Source organism: Exophiala aquamarina (genome assembly GCF_000709125.1).
Source record: "Exophiala aquamarina CBS 119918 chromosome Unknown aczIA-supercont1.1, whole genome shotgun sequence".
Classification (NCBI taxonomy): Eukaryota; Fungi; Ascomycota; class Eurotiomycetes; order Chaetothyriales; family Herpotrichiellaceae; genus Exophiala; species Exophiala aquamarina.
Window position 1 is genome coordinate 2,361,295 of NW_013550587.1, and position 16,709 is coordinate 2,378,003.

General features: G+C 51.9%; 6 protein-coding genes across 6 annotated transcripts; 4 read left to right on the forward strand and 2 right to left on the reverse strand.

Moving 5' to 3' along the window:
• Positions 1-2,350: 2,350 nt before the first annotated feature.
• On the forward strand, positions 2,351-4,156 carry A1O9_00841 (two-component system, unclassified family, response regulator; the record flags this gene model as incomplete). The annotated part of the gene is made up of 1 exon (XM_013410004.1): positions 2,351-4,156. One exon carries the CDS (start codon positions 2,351-2,353, stop codon positions 4,154-4,156), a length of 1,806 nt encoding a protein of 601 aa, XP_013265458.1.
• Positions 4,157-5,391: 1,235 nt separating this feature from the next.
• Positions 5,392-5,673, reverse strand: A1O9_00842 (BolA protein; the record flags this gene model as incomplete). The annotated part of the gene is made up of 1 exon (XM_013410005.1): positions 5,392-5,673. One exon carries the CDS (start codon positions 5,671-5,673, stop codon positions 5,392-5,394), a length of 282 nt encoding a protein of 93 aa, XP_013265459.1.
• A 782-nt stretch (positions 5,674-6,455) lies between these two features.
• Positions 6,456-7,793, forward strand: A1O9_00843 (uncharacterized protein; the record flags this gene model as incomplete). The annotated part of the gene is made up of 1 exon (XM_013410006.1): positions 6,456-7,793. The coding sequence occupies one exon, from the start codon at positions 6,456-6,458 to the stop codon at positions 7,791-7,793; it is 1,338 nt and encodes a 445-aa protein (XP_013265460.1).
• An 869-nt stretch (positions 7,794-8,662) lies between these two features.
• A1O9_00844 (uncharacterized protein) lies at positions 8,663-11,598 on the forward strand (the record flags this gene model as incomplete). The annotated part of the gene is made up of 2 exons (XM_013410007.1): positions 8,663-9,610; positions 9,658-11,598. The coding sequence occupies 2 exons, from the start codon at positions 8,663-8,665 to the stop codon at positions 11,596-11,598; spliced, it is 2,889 nt and encodes a 962-aa protein (XP_013265461.1).
• A 1,975-nt stretch (positions 11,599-13,573) lies between these two features.
• A1O9_00845 (uncharacterized protein) lies at positions 13,574-13,813 on the reverse strand (the record flags this gene model as incomplete). Its single annotated transcript, XM_013410008.1, has 1 exon — positions 13,574-13,813. One exon carries the CDS (start codon positions 13,811-13,813, stop codon positions 13,574-13,576), a length of 240 nt encoding a protein of 79 aa, XP_013265462.1.
• Positions 13,814-14,693: 880 nt separating this feature from the next.
• Positions 14,694-15,656, forward strand: A1O9_00846 (uncharacterized protein; the record flags this gene model as incomplete). Its single annotated transcript, XM_013410009.1, has 1 exon — positions 14,694-15,656. The coding sequence occupies one exon, from the start codon at positions 14,694-14,696 to the stop codon at positions 15,654-15,656; it is 963 nt and encodes a 320-aa protein (XP_013265463.1).
• Positions 15,657-16,709: the final 1,053 nt, after the last annotated feature.

Genomic DNA, 16,709 nt, shown 5'->3' on the forward strand with positions numbered 1-16,709 from the left:
AAAGCAGGAAGCCCACTTCAGCTGGTATTCCACCGCGCCGCATATTGGAAGCGCTCGAGTGGTGCTAATACCATGCCGGATTGCACGTGATGGTGATGGTCTCGTAGTGGTGGCGGCGACCACATGAGTGGAGGAGCCACAGGCATTGACCATTGACCACTGACCATCGACCATCGACCATCGACCACCGACCACCGACCACCTTTCGTGACACATCCACTCACATTCACATTCACATCGACTCCAAGTGCTTCATGGACGAGGTATTTACATACCAGGTGCCTCTGAGCAGCCCAACGCGCCAGGATTGTTCACACTGGCTCAGTGGGCTCGATCAATGGCCCAAAAGGGAGGAATGTCGAGCGCCTCTTCCGTCATGAGCCCAAAAGTCAAGGGCTTCAGGGCCTTAGCGAATGCGCGGTGGGCGGGGGTCCGGGGGGTGATTGCTGGTCGAATGCAAATCGCAGCCCCAGGCCCCCAGCGCATTGCTCGGTTTAGTTAAGGCTCATCGAGAAGCAGCCGATGCGATCGCGACTTCCGACTCTGTCTGATCCCACATCGGCCTATCATCTGGGTGCCATCAAGGTGGACCGTGGGCGGCTCGTTGGTTAGCGCTGTGCCGAGTGGCCTGGGGATGTCCTTCCCTGCTACAATTCGTACTCGTTGAGCTTTTGGCCACAACGCCCACGCCAACTTGCTGGGACTCTGTGGGAGTGCCCTTGCCCCCGTCCGCCGTCCCCCCTCTGCCCACGGATCTCCCCCAAGCCAGCCATCCGTCAACCTTTAGGCCCTCTGTAACGAGGGTCGGTCGCCCAGAGCCTATCTTCTCTTAGCCGTAGCCATACCCATACACATGCTTACCCGTGCCCCGACCCACGTTTGTTCAGTGTTACGACTCGAGTAGAGCGAGCCCCCCAACCAAGCAATGATGCCCAGTCCAGTGCCCCAGGTGCGTACCCCGGTGGGCCCCCATGTCACAACTCTCAAAGTCACTCACTACTGGTCCGACACGCCCCAGTCGCAAATGATGCATTTTGTGGCAGCTTTGTGACTTCCTACATTCACTTTGTCCACTCATCCCAATTCAATTCCGATCCCAATTGCTTCATTCCCATCGGCGATTGAAACTCTGCAAGCTTTGAACCACGGAGCACTCAGTAGCCACTGCGGTAGTAGTACAAACAGCACCCCTCGTAGCGGGTACATGGTGGAGGACCCCGTACCCATGCTGAGGGCCTCCTAGCACGAGGAGTCGACAACAACGGGTAGTTAGTAGTTAGTAGTCCCTCGAACACAGCAGAGGCAACTGATCATATCCCAAACTCTGCCGATCCACCAACTTACTTCCAACACTAAACATACAATCCTTACCCTACCCTAATTAGCCCTGTCCTGTCCGTGCTGTCCGTTCTTTGCTGTGTGTTCTAACTTCTAATATCCTGTCCTGGCTTTGTCCTTCTGTGCCTTGCGTGCTCCAACACCCAGGAACCTTGGAAAACTTCTCTCCTACCTCGCGCTCCTCACTCCGTACTGCTCTACTGCTCTACTCCTCTACTCCTTGCTCCCTTCCTCCACCTCCCGTCAATCTGAACCTGACCCGTGCGCTGGTCCATTCCCTCTGCACATACTCTGAACCCGCATACACACATACCGTCTGCCGTCTGCAAAAACACGCCCAGACAGAGCCACCTGTGCACCACTGAAATTCAATCAGCCTTTTTCTACCACCGTTGCTGCAATCAGACTCCTCCTTCTCCTGGCCTCTGCGAAGTTCTAAACTCCTCCAGTACTGAGGACTATTCACCTCTTGAGTTTTGATCAATTTTTCGGCTATATCGATTGTCCCTCATAGAGCCCCAGCGCTACTCGGCAACCCCCTCCGCAGCCTTCACTTTGGCCTTTTGCAACCGAACCCTCGCAGAGAACCACACCTGCAACACCTCCTTCGACTTGAACTACTCTCCTCCCTGCACTGGTTCCTGCTCAGATCCGCTCCAAGCATCGAGTCAACCGCTCAGCCGGACTATTCGATTGTCCCTTTCGTCGATCGCATCGCCAGTCCACCATAATCTCGCCTACCCGAAGCGTCGTTGGCAATGCAGTTGTGATTCATTCTGCGTGCACTCGATTGCATCATCGCAATTGATCTACACCAGCTGCAACTGTTTCCTCGCCAAGTATTTACACATCATTTTACATCGAAATAGTTCGATCGTGCACTCGACATGGATAGTCAAGGTGGAGCTGGAGCTGCCAACAGTTCCAGCGACTTTGTGCGCAAGTTATACAAGTATGTCTATCGCGTCCATCCTGGTGGCCAGGCCCAGAAGGTTGACCCCCATTTTGCAGAATGTTAGAAGACCCGTCCTATTCCTCGGTGGTGCGCTGGGGCGACGACGGGGACAGCTTCGTCGTTCTCGAGAACGAAAAGTTCACCAAATCCATCCTACCCAAGCACTTCAAGCACTCCAACTTTGCCAGTTTCGTGCGCCAATTGAACAAATATGATTTCCACAAAGTTCGTCAGAATAACGAGGAAGGCGGATCCTCCATATATGGGCCAAATGCCTGGGAGTTTCGCCATCCCGAGTTCAAGGCCAACAGCAAAGACACTCTCGACAACATCAGACGCAAGGCTCCCGCCCCTCGGAAACCCTCCAGTCTGAATGATGAACAAATCCCCATCCAACAGATAGACCTGATGAATTCACAGATTGTCGCGCAAGCAACCCAAATCGAAAACCTTGTATCCAACACCAATCAATTACATGCCCACTACCAGATGGTCGTGCAAGAACTGCTTCGACTTCAAAAGACCGTCCACAGTCATGATCGTGTGATGCAAGATGTCATGACTTTCCTACATTCGGTCGACGCGAAGCAGCGAAGAGACAGCAAAACGGTATTTGCTCCTCAAGCCGAATCAGCCCCCTCGGGATCGACCCTGACGCCCACCAGCCAGAACATGCCGGCTCAGGATGATGAAAGTCCCGCATCACCGTTGCAACATGCAACCAAACTTCTGAACGATCTCCAAGCCGATCCGCAGTTCAATCTTTCCACCCTGGAGCAAATGAACACCCACATCGGCATGAACACCATGCTTCCAAATCCACGGAACAACCAGTTTGGAGCCCCTCATTCAGCTACTTCGAGTGGCAGCATGGGATTTTCTAAGATCAATCCCGCCGAACTGGAGACTGTCATTTATCCAGTGGGCGGCAGCAACGGCATAGACCCTATGTACAGTGAACACATCCATAACATTCCCTATAACATGCCCCAAGTCAGGGATACACCGGACCCTCGAGCACAATTCGCCGAATCGCGGAAAAAGAGCGGAGTTTCGGATCCTGGATGGAGTCGGCCGCCCCGCATCTTGTTGGTGGAAGACGATCCAACATGCCGACAGATTGGAGGCAAATTCTTGTATTCCTTCTCGTGTGTTGTGGAAACGGCACTGGATGGACTAGAAGCTGTCAGCAAGATGCAAGAAGGAGTCAAGTATGACATGATTTTGATGGACATTATCATGCCCAACCTTGACGGCGTGTCGGCGTGTCATCTCATCCGACAATTCGACCGAACGCCTATTGTGGCCATGACATCCAACATCCGGTCGGATGACATTCAAATGTACTTTCATCACGGTATGGATGATGTACTACCCAAGCCCTTCACGAGGAAGTCGTTACTGGACATGCTGGAGAAGCACCTGATGCATTTGAAGAAAACCCCGCAGGTAATGGGAGCGCCAGCGGCAGCCGGGGCCATGGTGGCTGCGGGAGCACCATTATCGACAGCGCAGTCGGTGTGCGATGATATGTCCGCGGGAGCATCCCCGGCAGGATCGTCTGGAACATGGAACTCCCCCAGCCAATACTCGGGAGTGTCACCGGTGAATCCGAATGTCCATTACGGAGGCATGACACCGCAGACGTATGTTGACGCGAATGGAAACACATTTACACAAAATGGACCCCAGACACCTGTGGGAATGAGAGGACACGGGATGGTGCAACAGCAGCACCCACACCCGCAAGCACACCGACGAGGTCCTTCAGAGATGTCAGGTGGAGCAGATAATGGAAGCGCCAACAAACGGCAGCGGATATACCCACCACAACAGACCATGGCAGCACCGATGCGGCAATAACAAGGGCCAACCTTTCCCCCGGAGCGCAGCAGCAAAGATATAGTTGACGAAAGTTATTGACATTTTTCCCTCTTGAGGTTCTAGAAAGTGAGAGAAAGGGGACAGTTGACAATATTCTGTGATCAGATCAGCAAAAAGGTTTTAAATCTGCCAGGGCATTTCCCAAGAACGGGTTAGGGATATACAGCGACCTCAACCTCCTTATTTTTTACGACTTGATGAAAATACCATTGGGGCGGCAATGGTGCGCCGCAAAATCCGGGATATGTGCTTTGCGACAAACATGAATGGATTGAATGTCTGTGTTTATTGGGTGGGTAGGTGGGTAGGTGGGCGGTCGGTGGAAAAGGGACAGGAACAGCCGGGGAGGGCCTCACCCCCGAGGATGATCTGACCGGCACGACGCGGGTTGAAAAGCTGACCGCAGAGCTGAGCTCAGGCCGGTCACAAAACGACCAACGACCCTTGGTTCCCTTGTGGTGAATCCGATGCCATTAATGAGGGACCGATCTGGCATTCATTCCACTTTGAAGGAACGAACCTCCCCCCTGTACAGAAGATATAGCCACGGTGTTTATTATATCATTGTCATCATTATATTGCTTACCTGTCGGTTTCCGCCACATCCATGGCCTCAATGGCCATGGATGTGGCGTTGGTCTTGAGCGCGTCGATGCTCCTAACAGTATCTATATTCCTGCCGCAAGCCATGACCCATAGCCAACAAGTCAGGGTCTACAGTCGAATGTCTACGTTACCTACTCTATGGTACGTCTTACTTGAAAACGAAAGAAACACTGTGAGAAACAGTTCTGTTTTCGCTTCTTCCTTGTGGTCCGTTAGAGTTAGCATTGGCGCTCACGCTCATAGCCAGTAGATCCAAATTCAACCTAACTAGCTACCTTTCAGGTAGTTAATCACGTTGTCTGTTGCGATGGTGGACTGGGAAAAATTCCAGATGTCTATATAATTGATTTAGTATAGATGGCCTGGATTGTCATATCGGAACACGGGTTCGCCCATGGCGTCCCTGCGAACGCATCAAGTCTTGGTTTCATTCATGCCGTCGAAAACTAGACTGGAGAGGCAATGGGAGAGGGCTGATGCGACGTCGTCGCGTGCCCCCCTGGCCTTCCTTCCGTGATCGCACATGGACATTCTTATACGCTTTTTCTCTCCATTGGCACCAGTGCATTTGATTGTTCATCCGCTTTCAACCCCCGGGGTCCTTGCCTTCAGTCCTCGCGCTCTTTCTCCTTCGCCCACTGCTCAGGCGTCAAACACTTGGGGGTCCACGCGTGGATGGCAGCGATCTCGTCCTTCAGGGCGCCGTTGACGAGGCGATGGCGCGCCAATAGGGTCTTCTTCTCGAAGTCGGGCGACACGATCACGGCGGTGAATGCCTGTCCACATCCGCCTGACATGTCTTGAATCGAGACATGCGTCGTCTGCAGGCTTTGTTGCAGTTTGCTGGTGAGTGACTCCGGTGTTATTTGCTCCGAGGTTGGTTCTGCCATGGGGACTGCGGTGCTTGATGCGCGGGATGTGGAGGTGACGGTGCCGGTGCCGGTGCCGGTGGTTAGACCGTGTCGTTTGGGGGAGAATGAGCGGATGGGGAGGTGATTGGGTTGGCTTATTGATCTTGATCTTGATAGTGATATTGACCTAGATGGGGAGAAGGATATTGATGGAGCAGTGCGGCGTGCGAATTGTGATGCGGCGCTGCGGAGGAGGGAGGAGACCATGCCAGGGGTTACCAGGATTGGTGGTAGTGATCGTGGATTTGTAGTTTCAATATGCCAGTATAGTAGGTGATTAAAAATGCGAGTTGGGTGTATGGATTGGCGAGCGACGTCGGAGGTGTCGATGCTCAGTGGTGATGGGTGGACTGGCAAGTGGTGGTGGGTTTTGGCTGGTGGTTGGAATGCCCCAGTTAGTAATGGGAATACTATTTAATTAATAGGATTAGTTACTGGTCTCGTATGCGGCCAGCAGGGAAGGAGCGCGAGGGGCTCCCCATTTTCTCAATGCTCGGTAGCTCCTGCGTCATTGGAGATCCCACGTCCAAATTCGGCCACCAGCTACAGAGCCATCGAGCATCTTGATGCCCCAACCTTCATTCTTCAATAAGGGCCGACAAACATACTTCGTCCTTTGGCTACCTCTACTCCCAACGCAAGACCTCGTACTATGTCAACACTCTCCCCTCCTCCCAATGCTACGACTCGTCTTCGCTCGAACCCCTCATTTCAATAGATCCTTGAATCCACTATCAGTCTCAACCAACCTCTCCCGCAAAATGTCCTCCTACAATGTCTCGCCCTTCACTCGCGCCGTTGTCTCCTCCATGCGCCAGCTCTATCCTGAGTCTCTGGCAGACAAGTCCTTTGACAACACCGGGCTCCTGGTCGAGGCTCCATTTGTCCCCGCCCACCCCCGTAACAGAAACTCAGTCCTCCTCACGATCGACCTGACTCGCGCTGTTGCCGATGAAGCAATCGAAAACAACCATTCTGTCGTGGTCTCATACCACCCTATTATCTTCCGTGGTCTCAAAGCAATCACTACCGATGACACTCAGCAATTGTCCATGACCCTACTACTGGCTCATGGTATTAGTGTCTACTGTCCTCATACCGCCGTTGATCAGGTCCCGAATGGGATGGCAGACTGGCTGTGTGATGTCGTGACGGGAAGGCTCGACTCTCCCGAGGTGGAGGCATATACCGCTGGTCAGAGCCCTCTTACCTCAGCCCCCTCCGACACTGAAGTTACTACCTCGGAGTCCGAAGCCGACCTCAACCTCAATGGGCGCGCTGAAGATGGACACTCAGATGCTTCCACCAAGCCCACCTCTCATTCCGACGCTGTATCCGATCCTTTCGTTGAACCCTCACCCACCACCCCCAAACCGAAGGACCAGGGCAAATTGCGACGTCTCCGTCCCAGCGCCGCTCATAGAACCTACAGCAAGCCAACCTACCCTCGACCCACTTCCAACTTCCACCCGTCTGCTCTATCACATACCAGGACGGTTGTCACCCCGTCGCCCAGAGATGCCATCGACGCTGCAAACCAGTTCACCGCCTCATCGACTTATAATACCTCCAACACTGGCGCGGGGAGACTCATTACCTTTGATGAGGCGCAGCCTTTAACTGTCTTGATTACAAGGATAGCCCACGCCATTGGATTACCAAAAGGATTCTCCGTGGCCATTCCTCAGGGTCAAGATCTCGAGAAGATCTCGATCAAGACTGTGGGCACCTGTCCCGGATCAGGTGGTAGTGTCCTACGGAAGTGCAATGCCGATCTGCTCTTCACGGGCGAACTGAGCCACCATGAGGCCCTGGCTGTCACGGAAAGAGGTGGCTGTGTTATCAGTCTTTTCCACAGTAATTCCGAGAGAGGCTACTTGTGGGGCACCATGAGGGAGAAGTTGGAGAAGCAGGTCCTCCTGGAATGGCAGAAGGTCAAAGAGGAGGAATCGAATAAAAGAGATGTTAGTTCTGCGCTGACAGAGGTGTTGAATGACGATGATATTGAGGTTGTGGTCAGTCAACGAGATAGGGATCCTTATGGAATTGTCGTTTTGGATGAGACGTTGGTTGAAGGCATCAATCTTGGGTCGGCTTGAAGTGTATGGCCGCTGTCTTTCTTTAGTGCTGTTCTCCTACTGGAAAAAGATACCCCCGGTCGTCAGTGCTCAGTTCTCGATTTTATCTCCCTATGACTACATCACTTTCAAATAACAATAGTGGGAATCCGGGATTGTTGGGTGTTGGGTGCTTGGTGTACTCTACTCTGTATCTTGACGGATGTTTGTTGATGTCACGTGCAAGGCGCCCAATCGACTTGTGCAGCTGCATCCCTTCGTCTCCCTGCCTAGGCACACATAGTAATCTGGCATCCTCCGCCTTCAGCTTTCCACTCAACCACCATATGCCGAGTACACTACTTGGCAAGCTTCGCGTATATGCAATGTGACATAAACTCTCCGCCCTCATGAAACCATTTTCCCGCACGATCCCAGAGACAACGCGAATGGTCTTCCAGGCCACCCAGGTGACGGCCCATCTAAGCGCCAGCAGCGGATATACTACCACAGGCCGAAGCATGGTGGTACACAACTAACCATCCTGCCTGTCTGCTGGATTGGTTCTTTCTCCAGCTGCTGGCCGTGGCGGACCTCTTCCTCCTGGGCCGGAGTCTGCGACTGCTCTTGCTTCAGTCTCCGATAGCCTCGATATGCAACCTGTCCGGCCGGCATGGCTGGCTTCAATGCCATATGGCTTGCGACAGGAAGGCATTCTTGTAGGCTGCTGACCGCCAATATGTGTTGTGTATGTATGCAGGTGGGTGCATAGGTATGTAGTAAGTGCTTCAAGGTGTAGTAAGTGCTTCAAGGACTCGCATCCTCCTGCTCCTCACGGTTCGTATCGTTGTTGCTGCTGTTGCCACTGCTACTTATTCATCGTGTCGTGTCATTTTCTGCAGTTGATCCTCATGGCTTCACTCTTTTGCTCCAAGCCGCAGCCTTCTCAGTTGAGGGTCGTATCCCACGGCGGTCTGGGTGGGCTGGTATGCCCTGGAGAAAATGACAGGTATCGAGCAGTGGTATTGGACGATTGGATGCAAACGGAGGGCAAACGACGAAGACAACGGCCGCCTCCAATCCAAGTCCAAACAGCGACGACAACGACAACGGCAGCGGCAACTTCATTCACAAGCCCCTCTACTTCACAGCTCTCCGTCACCTCGGAGATGGACTACCGTGGTGCAAGGCCATGGACACCCATCACCCCGACCGACAGAATTCGATCACAATTGCTGCTCGAAAGCGATGCAAACGCATCTCCATCCGCGACGACAACTAGTTGTTCGTTAATATCACGGTGCAATTGCCATCCTACCACACCGTCGAACACTTGCTTTTCACCTCCACAAACACCAATTGATCCCAGAGCGGCAGCAGCTCTCAATCATTCACTTCCCGCAGAGCTGCCTGGTTCCCTTCTGCTGGCTAGCCAAGGTTTCCCCCAAACAGATCCTATTTCACCTCCCCCATCACTTCACCGTCGAGACACCAAGGATTCCAATAGCAGCTCCTTGCTTGCTCCCCCTCTCTCTTCTGCCTCATATGAAGCCGACATGGACACCATACGACACCTGACATATCCTCCGAGGAAGAACGACCGCAACGGTGACCCAGGAGAAATGCCTTCTTATGTAATTGGAAGCCAGCGGGCTCATGATCAGACCCGGATAACCAAGCCATTGACTGCCATGACCCTCGAAGAACTCATGATGTGCTTCTCGCACTTGGACAACTCCACTGTTGCTGAGTTGTGGTTGCCTGCCATGCGTGCCCAGCTGCAGCAGGTGACTTCCCTCCTTCAGGAAGCTTGCGAATTCAAGCTTGACACCGTCCTCGAGGAACAGACTACAAATTATGTAGGCTCTACTGTCTTCTCCGCTTGCTGTCACTGACCCACCCGCAGGATTTGGCTTCCCTCGCTAAGGATGTCCGCATCATCACATCAACCTACCGTAACACCATTCAATCAGCAGAGTCACTCATGGAACGAGACAATGCTGCGAAATCCCACCGTCTCAACGACCTAGAGGTGCAACTCAGCGAAGCCGCTGACAAGATGGAGGCCAAAGACGACGAAATTGCCGATCAAAATCGGAAAATCAGACAACTCCGACAGACCATCCTTGATATTGTTCGTACCCTCGGCGCGTTCCTCCAGGCCAATATCCCCGGCTGGGCCAAACTGGCTCAGAACCCTGAAACTGAAGAGGTCTTTCGCGTCTTCTCCGATTACACTCGCACTGGCGACAGCGGCACACTTCGGTTTGTGCGCATCCCCGAAATTACCGTCGACAAGTACGCTGCGGATCTCAAAGACGCCAAAGCTCTGGTGTCCGAGTATCGCAAGCTCCTACAATCCCAGAGCGACACAATCCAACAACAATCTTCTGACCTCGACGCAGGCGTGGAAAAGTTCGCCAGTGTTGTTCAGCGCATGAAGGAACGTGACCATGAAATCCTCCTAGTGGTCCAAAACAATGAAGATCTAGTCAAGCGTCTCCAAGAGTGCGATGCAGCCCTCTCCCAAGCTCAGAAAGAGAAGATGGAGTCGGCCCAACAGTATCAAGAGCTCAAAGGGAAAATGAAGAGCTCCGAGTTAGCACATACATTGGAGCTTGACCAACGCGATGGACAACTTGCCGACTTGCGCCAGAAATTGGGCAGTGCTCGTGAAGAAGTCTTTGCACGGCGAGCAGATGTTAGGAATATCCTCTTCCAGAACCAAACTCAGACTCAGACTCAATTCCCTGCGACTAATTCCGGTACTCCTTCGTCAGTCAAGAACAGCAGCAGCACTTCCAAAGCATTAAGATTCTTGGGCATGGGACAAGACAGAGACAGATTCAGAAAACATGGACTACCTGGAAGTCGCAGTATGATTGGCCTCTCCCCTACGAGTCTTACCTTTCCTACGTCAGTATCAGACTCAAGGTACTCCTCGAAAGAGGTAGCACCACTCGTCCAAAAACCCTCCTTACAGCCACTCTCTGCATATGAGAACTACGGTCGTGTACAACAGGCTAGAGAAATCTCCGTTAATGGCCCCGGCGATCTCATTCTCCCAGACCCACTTTCTTTACGACCAAGAGACGCCTCCCTTGGAGCCACCGAGCGCCACCGTGTTCTCCCGTCTTCGATTGACAATGAAAAGAGTCTTCCAGCTCCTCCTCGGCTCAATCTTCCCACCTCGAATTACTTTGACCGACTTGCCGCCGCCCAAGACTCTGAGGCAGTATACAGTCCAATGGCTGAGGAAATCGCCTCGAACTATGAAAATGGTATCTATGGCCAGACAGGTCCTCGTCGAGTCCTCAGCAAGATTCCTGAGGGGTCTCTTCAAGGATCATCTGAAGCAGGTGATGGCCATGTCGGAGATGAAGCACGCCATTATGACTACTGTGATGATGATGTCGACAGTGTGGCGAGTAGTGATCGTGAAGTCTACCGCAAGAGCATCCATGTCTTGGATCTCCTGAATTCTTCCAATTTACTACACAGCGACACAGAGACTGATCTTCATCGTCAAGAGAGAGACATAGGCCAAGGAGGCGGGGTCAACCGTGATGAAGAAGACAGTCGTCAACGTGAAGATCTGGAGAACGGCATCGCCCGTCTTCTGCAACTTCGTCCTCAGGCCAGGAATGGCAATCTGCGCTCTGCATTGCGACCTATCGATGGTGAGATCAACCTCGACCAGCGAGCGCAGACCATCCCCACAGCGAAAGCCGGGGCCAGAGAAAGTGTCCTTTCTGACGGTGACGGATACCGTTCCTCAGATTCCGACGTTGAGCCAAAAACTGTGGCGCAGCTGTACCACCAGCAGCCGAGACATATTCGCACTTGAAGTCCAGTAATGCACGGACAGTCTGTATGAGTTAAGTGATTGATGGTTGGGTATGGACAGGGGAGAGAAGGCCATGTCTTCCTGGAGGCTGGGCAGACGACAACAGATAACTGGAGGATCCGGGCATGCACCGTGCTTGCATTGGATTACTGGTGATGAATCACGACTACTACGACTTACGAGTGAACGCATAAAATGTATTTGCTCGACTTGTGCTCAGTATCGAAGTTGACATGCTTGTGGTGGAAGGCAGGACAAGGGTCGGTGATAGATAGCTCAAGCAAGTGGTGGGATTTCGCGGTTGTTTGAGTTGGCTTTCCACTTCACTTTCCTCGCACACTACATTGGTATGGCTTGCTCTGTGTGGAATAACTTGCCTGCATGGATAGATAGACAGGACACCTCGCCGGGTTTTCTCATGGGAGCGTGCATTAATGGATCGAGAGTCGGAACATCAGGGCTTTTTCATCACGACACGTCGTCAAGTGAGTAGTCGTCGGAGCCGATGGTGGGCCACGGTGTAGCTGCACATTAGAATATACCTCACAATCGATGGCAGGAGAGCTGCTGCACTGGTGCCGCACGTATTCATCGACACAAGGCCCCAGATAGGTCCCAGCGGTGCTCTTTTCAGCTACATCTCTGACTCGGTTTGAGTTCATCCTGCCTCCTTGGTCGTCTCTGCAAGCACAAGAAGTCCCGTGTCTCCTTGCTTTGGTTCTAGCATGATAAGCCAAGCCGAGCGAAGCCAAGCAGTGCCGTCTGGACTTTGTTGCTTGCTGAGGAATCCCAAGCACATAGCGTCACGTGTGGTCTGTAGACACTCACCGAACGCGTGTGGTGCATACAGACAGGGGATATATACATGTGTATGAGCATGTGCACGTGCAAGTGCATGATTATTGTTTTATTCGATAAACGTCAGTGCTACATACAGTCACCGTTGGGTACTCTTGCTACTGCTGGAAGCTTCCCATCGTGTTCCCATCGTGTTCCCATCGTGTTCCCGATCAGCCTCGCAGAGCGATATAAACCTGGGTCCTGAGCTGCTAGTGCTCCGAGCTTGTGGCTGTCCTTGTTCTTATTCTTGTTCCATCGACCCCAGGGAATATCAACAAAAGCCGACCCAGGCACGGATGTGATGTCGGACAACGAGAGTCTCCCGTCCCGTGGTCCCCTAATGCTCCCGAAAAGGTATGCTGAGTTTGGAAGGAGTCTGCTTTCTTCCTCGGCCCGCAAACAAAAGAGGTGCTGCTCTATTGAATATAATGGGGAGGCTCAAAGTCATACAAATACAACACACTTCCAGCGTTTGCAGTAAGAGGAATTCTTCGTCTTGGTTGGAAAAATCGGCGTAGGACAGCCAAAGAGGCTGGTCCATTTATCGGAATTCCACAGAGTTGTGGCAGAGTCCTTTTACCTGCGGAAGGCAGGAACCTTCTCCATATCGGTGAACGTTTTGCAGCTTTGTACGGTCCGAGATGGATGGCAACTTCCGGAGAGGAAGGTCCTTGCTGTTGTACAGAAGCTCTCACGGGGCTTGATGGCAGTGAGGGACATATCGTTAGCCTTGGGTCGTGGATTCGGGTCGAAGGGTTCTGGTTTTGGCGGGCTTGTGAATTTGAGTAATGACAGCCCTGCATTATTGGTTGAGGTTGGTCCTGGATGGGAGTGAGGAGAGCTGTTCCTTGCGGCAGAAAGTGGGTTTCTTCATTCGGTGTGATTGAACATGTGCACCCTGAGCCTTACAAACTTCCGGTGGGCTGAGTTGATCAAGTCGAATCAGGCATTGTCGTCTCGTTTAACAAAGTCATCTTTGTCATGCCGGCGCAATAAGATACATGTTGTGATAGATGATGAAGGTTCAATAAATTTCCTTTCCCCGGATTTCTCATATCGATATCCTGGTGGAGTCGTTCCCCGGGGATTTGTCTTCTGCGCCACGCATCATCTCCACTTTCACTTGGAGATGGTCTCACCGCCGTTGTCTCTTTGAGTTTTCGACTCTCCATGTGCCATTTGTTGTGTCCCTAGGCTTAAGGTTCTGCAGTTCAATGCCGCTTTTGCTGGGATCTTTACCGACGCGTACAGTAAAGCTCTCCGATATGCTGCGAATCTGCGGCTGCACAACGCGAGATATGTTGTGATAACCATGCTGAGGCACTGAGATCAAGATGCTGTGGAGGTAGGAGAAGAATTGGGCGATGCGAGCCATGGTCAAGAACGGTTTTCGTCGGGAAGATCAGACTAGGGAGGATTTGTCGCAAAAGCGCGATGCGAGATGGGTCTTAAAAGGCTGCACCAGCCCTTTTGATTTTGTGCCGGGCAAAATGAAGCAGCAACAGGTCGTTTCTGGAGAGGGTGAGAGATTTAATGAGAAGTGAAGACTGAGAACAGGTCGAGTGCACAGGCAATCCTCTGGAGGGGACAGATGCGAAAATGTCTTGGAATGATGTAGCCGCCGAGAGAAAATGATGCGAGGAAGGGACTGGCACAGTGGCAGTGGAGTGATGGCGCTGGTGTTGGCGATGGCGACGGGGACAATCCGATAACAAAACAGGTTCGGGCGTCGGGACTGCGGACAAAGGGTGAAGATCACGAGCAGGGTCACATGGTATCTTGCCACTTCAGGAATAGATTGGCCTTGGCAAGGCTTGGGTCCCGGAGAACCTCATGCCGACACCCAGGCTTCAGCCTCAGATATTGCAATAATCATATTGCATATCAACATATGACTCCACCCTCACTCACGCGAACAGGTTGACTGGTCTCAAAGCGTGACAATCAAAGATAAAACCCTGGAGATCTGGGGTGACTGAGGAAAAAGAGCAACAGCCGCACCATATCAATACCAGTAAGTGAAGTTGAGAGAAGCCTCCACGGCAACCCGGCGGTGTTCTTCACTACGAGGCAGTGGCATATAATTTCTGGAATTTGCGAGCGTGAGCGTGAGTATGGTTTCAACTGTGACTGTTAACATGCAACTACCTGAGTCTGAGCTGCACCTCTCCTCTCTCATGTTATCGATCTAGCACCAGCCTCGTTCCCACAGATCCTTTCGCCTTCCCACTCCTGGTCCATCATCACACACCAACATGCCGAAAGCAAAGACAGCTCGATCGAAGAGGGCGCGGCCGACGCCGTATTCAAAACCTCTTGCGACAGCATCGTCGTCAATCCTCAAGGTTAGCCCAAATGGTCAAAAGCCCTTTCCATTCCTCGATCTCCCACTCGAACTCAGATTGAGCATCTATGCCTATTTTCTCCACATGACAACATTTTATCTCCCTTGCCTTCGCCTACCGCTGACATCCGTACCACATTGCCCTACACGATCTCAGGCCGAGGTCGACGCAATACAAGATTCAGCCAGGGACGACGAATCAATATCCAAAACTCGAAAGTCTTTGAATTTGGTCTGTCTCCAGATTACCGCCGAATGGTCACCTTTATTCTACGAAACAACCAACTCCATTGTCCATGCATCCAAGAGAAAATTAGGCTTTCGGCCGAAGCACATGGTTTTTGATCCATACTGCAATCCATGGAACTTTGCCAACGACTTTCTTCGAGTATTACACCCTTCAAAATTGGTTATGATCAAGCGCATTGCCTATGACATACGGCCAGGAAACCTTGACTCTTTCGAAGACTTCCCAAAACTCCTCACGAAGCATATAGATCGAATATCGGCCCTTGAGCAGATTACTCTCCACAGTTACACATATGGGTTGGTCGATCATGGCTTCCTCAGATTTGGATATTTCCCCATGGACGTATGGCGGACATCCCCATGGCGGCACAGATGGGAACACATCGAACAACGCTTTCTCGGAATTGGTAGGAAGAACCACACCGTTCACGCCAAAAAGAATGGAGCAGGAGTATTACAAGGCTGGAACGCGACCAGGAAGTTGACAGTCCACCTCGCATCTCCTCGTGACAGGTACCTCACAGTTCGGGGAGTAGATGTTGTTTTTAAGAAAGCTGGAGCAGCCACCACAGAAACTGAACTACCGACTATCATGCTGCTCTGGAAAGGCTTAGCATGGGAATGAGGATATCTTCAAGCACGATATCTGACATGCTGTGTGATCTTCCGCCGATGATGGGAGGAAGCATGAAGGATTGTGTCATGGTGGAATTGGGGGAATTTGGTTAACCTGCTTGCTGTCACGAAGGAACTCTGCCGTACAGTGTTGCACTGGAAGGCAAGGCATCTCTTTTGGGAGGTGGAGGTCGGACATGCCTGCCGAGATATCTGGGCAGCCCAACTTGGCATGATTGGGCACAAATGATAGCGATCGTCCACGCGTCCAAAGTTATTTATTACAAGCCCACTTCGTTCTTTGGTTCTCATGTTATATATCGAGCGTATGTGGTCGACTCAGTATTGCTTCTCACTCTTGGATGTGGACAGTGACAAGAGCGCTCCTCTCAACGCAGATCTGAGATGAGGTTGGTGACCCGGTAGACCCTCACAGATGCGGATCAAGTGATTGATATTTCATAGTCCAACCCGGGCTTTTTGAAAAGGATCTTTGAGGCATGCTGCGAGGGCTGCGAGGGCAATCACTGCTTTACACTAGGGAGGGGTACAGGCAGTATCTGATTGCAAAGGCCTTTGCCTCAATCTACTAGATGGACAATCCACGTAGGCAGTGAAGCGAACTGCCTCTACAACTAACTGCCTTGGTAGGTCGGGAATGTCACCTCGAGTTCCAGATCTACTCAAACTCAGAATCCGTTCTCCAGACTCTCAGATCTTGTGATATTCTGACATTACACAACTAGTTCTCTTTACCGCCTGCAGTATCAATCTTTGATCTGTGCAGCTCAACACGGTGCCACCTCTTAGATGCTCTGAGCCATTGGCAAACAAGACACAGATCGAACAACCAACCACTCCTGAGGCAACGCTAGTCGGCAAGCCAGTCTCCAAATCTCAATCACAAAAGCGCGCCAGGTCTCCGACTAGAGATGCAACAGCTCCGGAAAAGTCGTCGAAAAAGATCACAAAGAACAGAGAATGCCAACACGATGGGTGCAGATTGCTGAGCTGGAACCCGTTTCTAAAACGGCTGATGCCGTTCCCATCTTCACTACCAGAA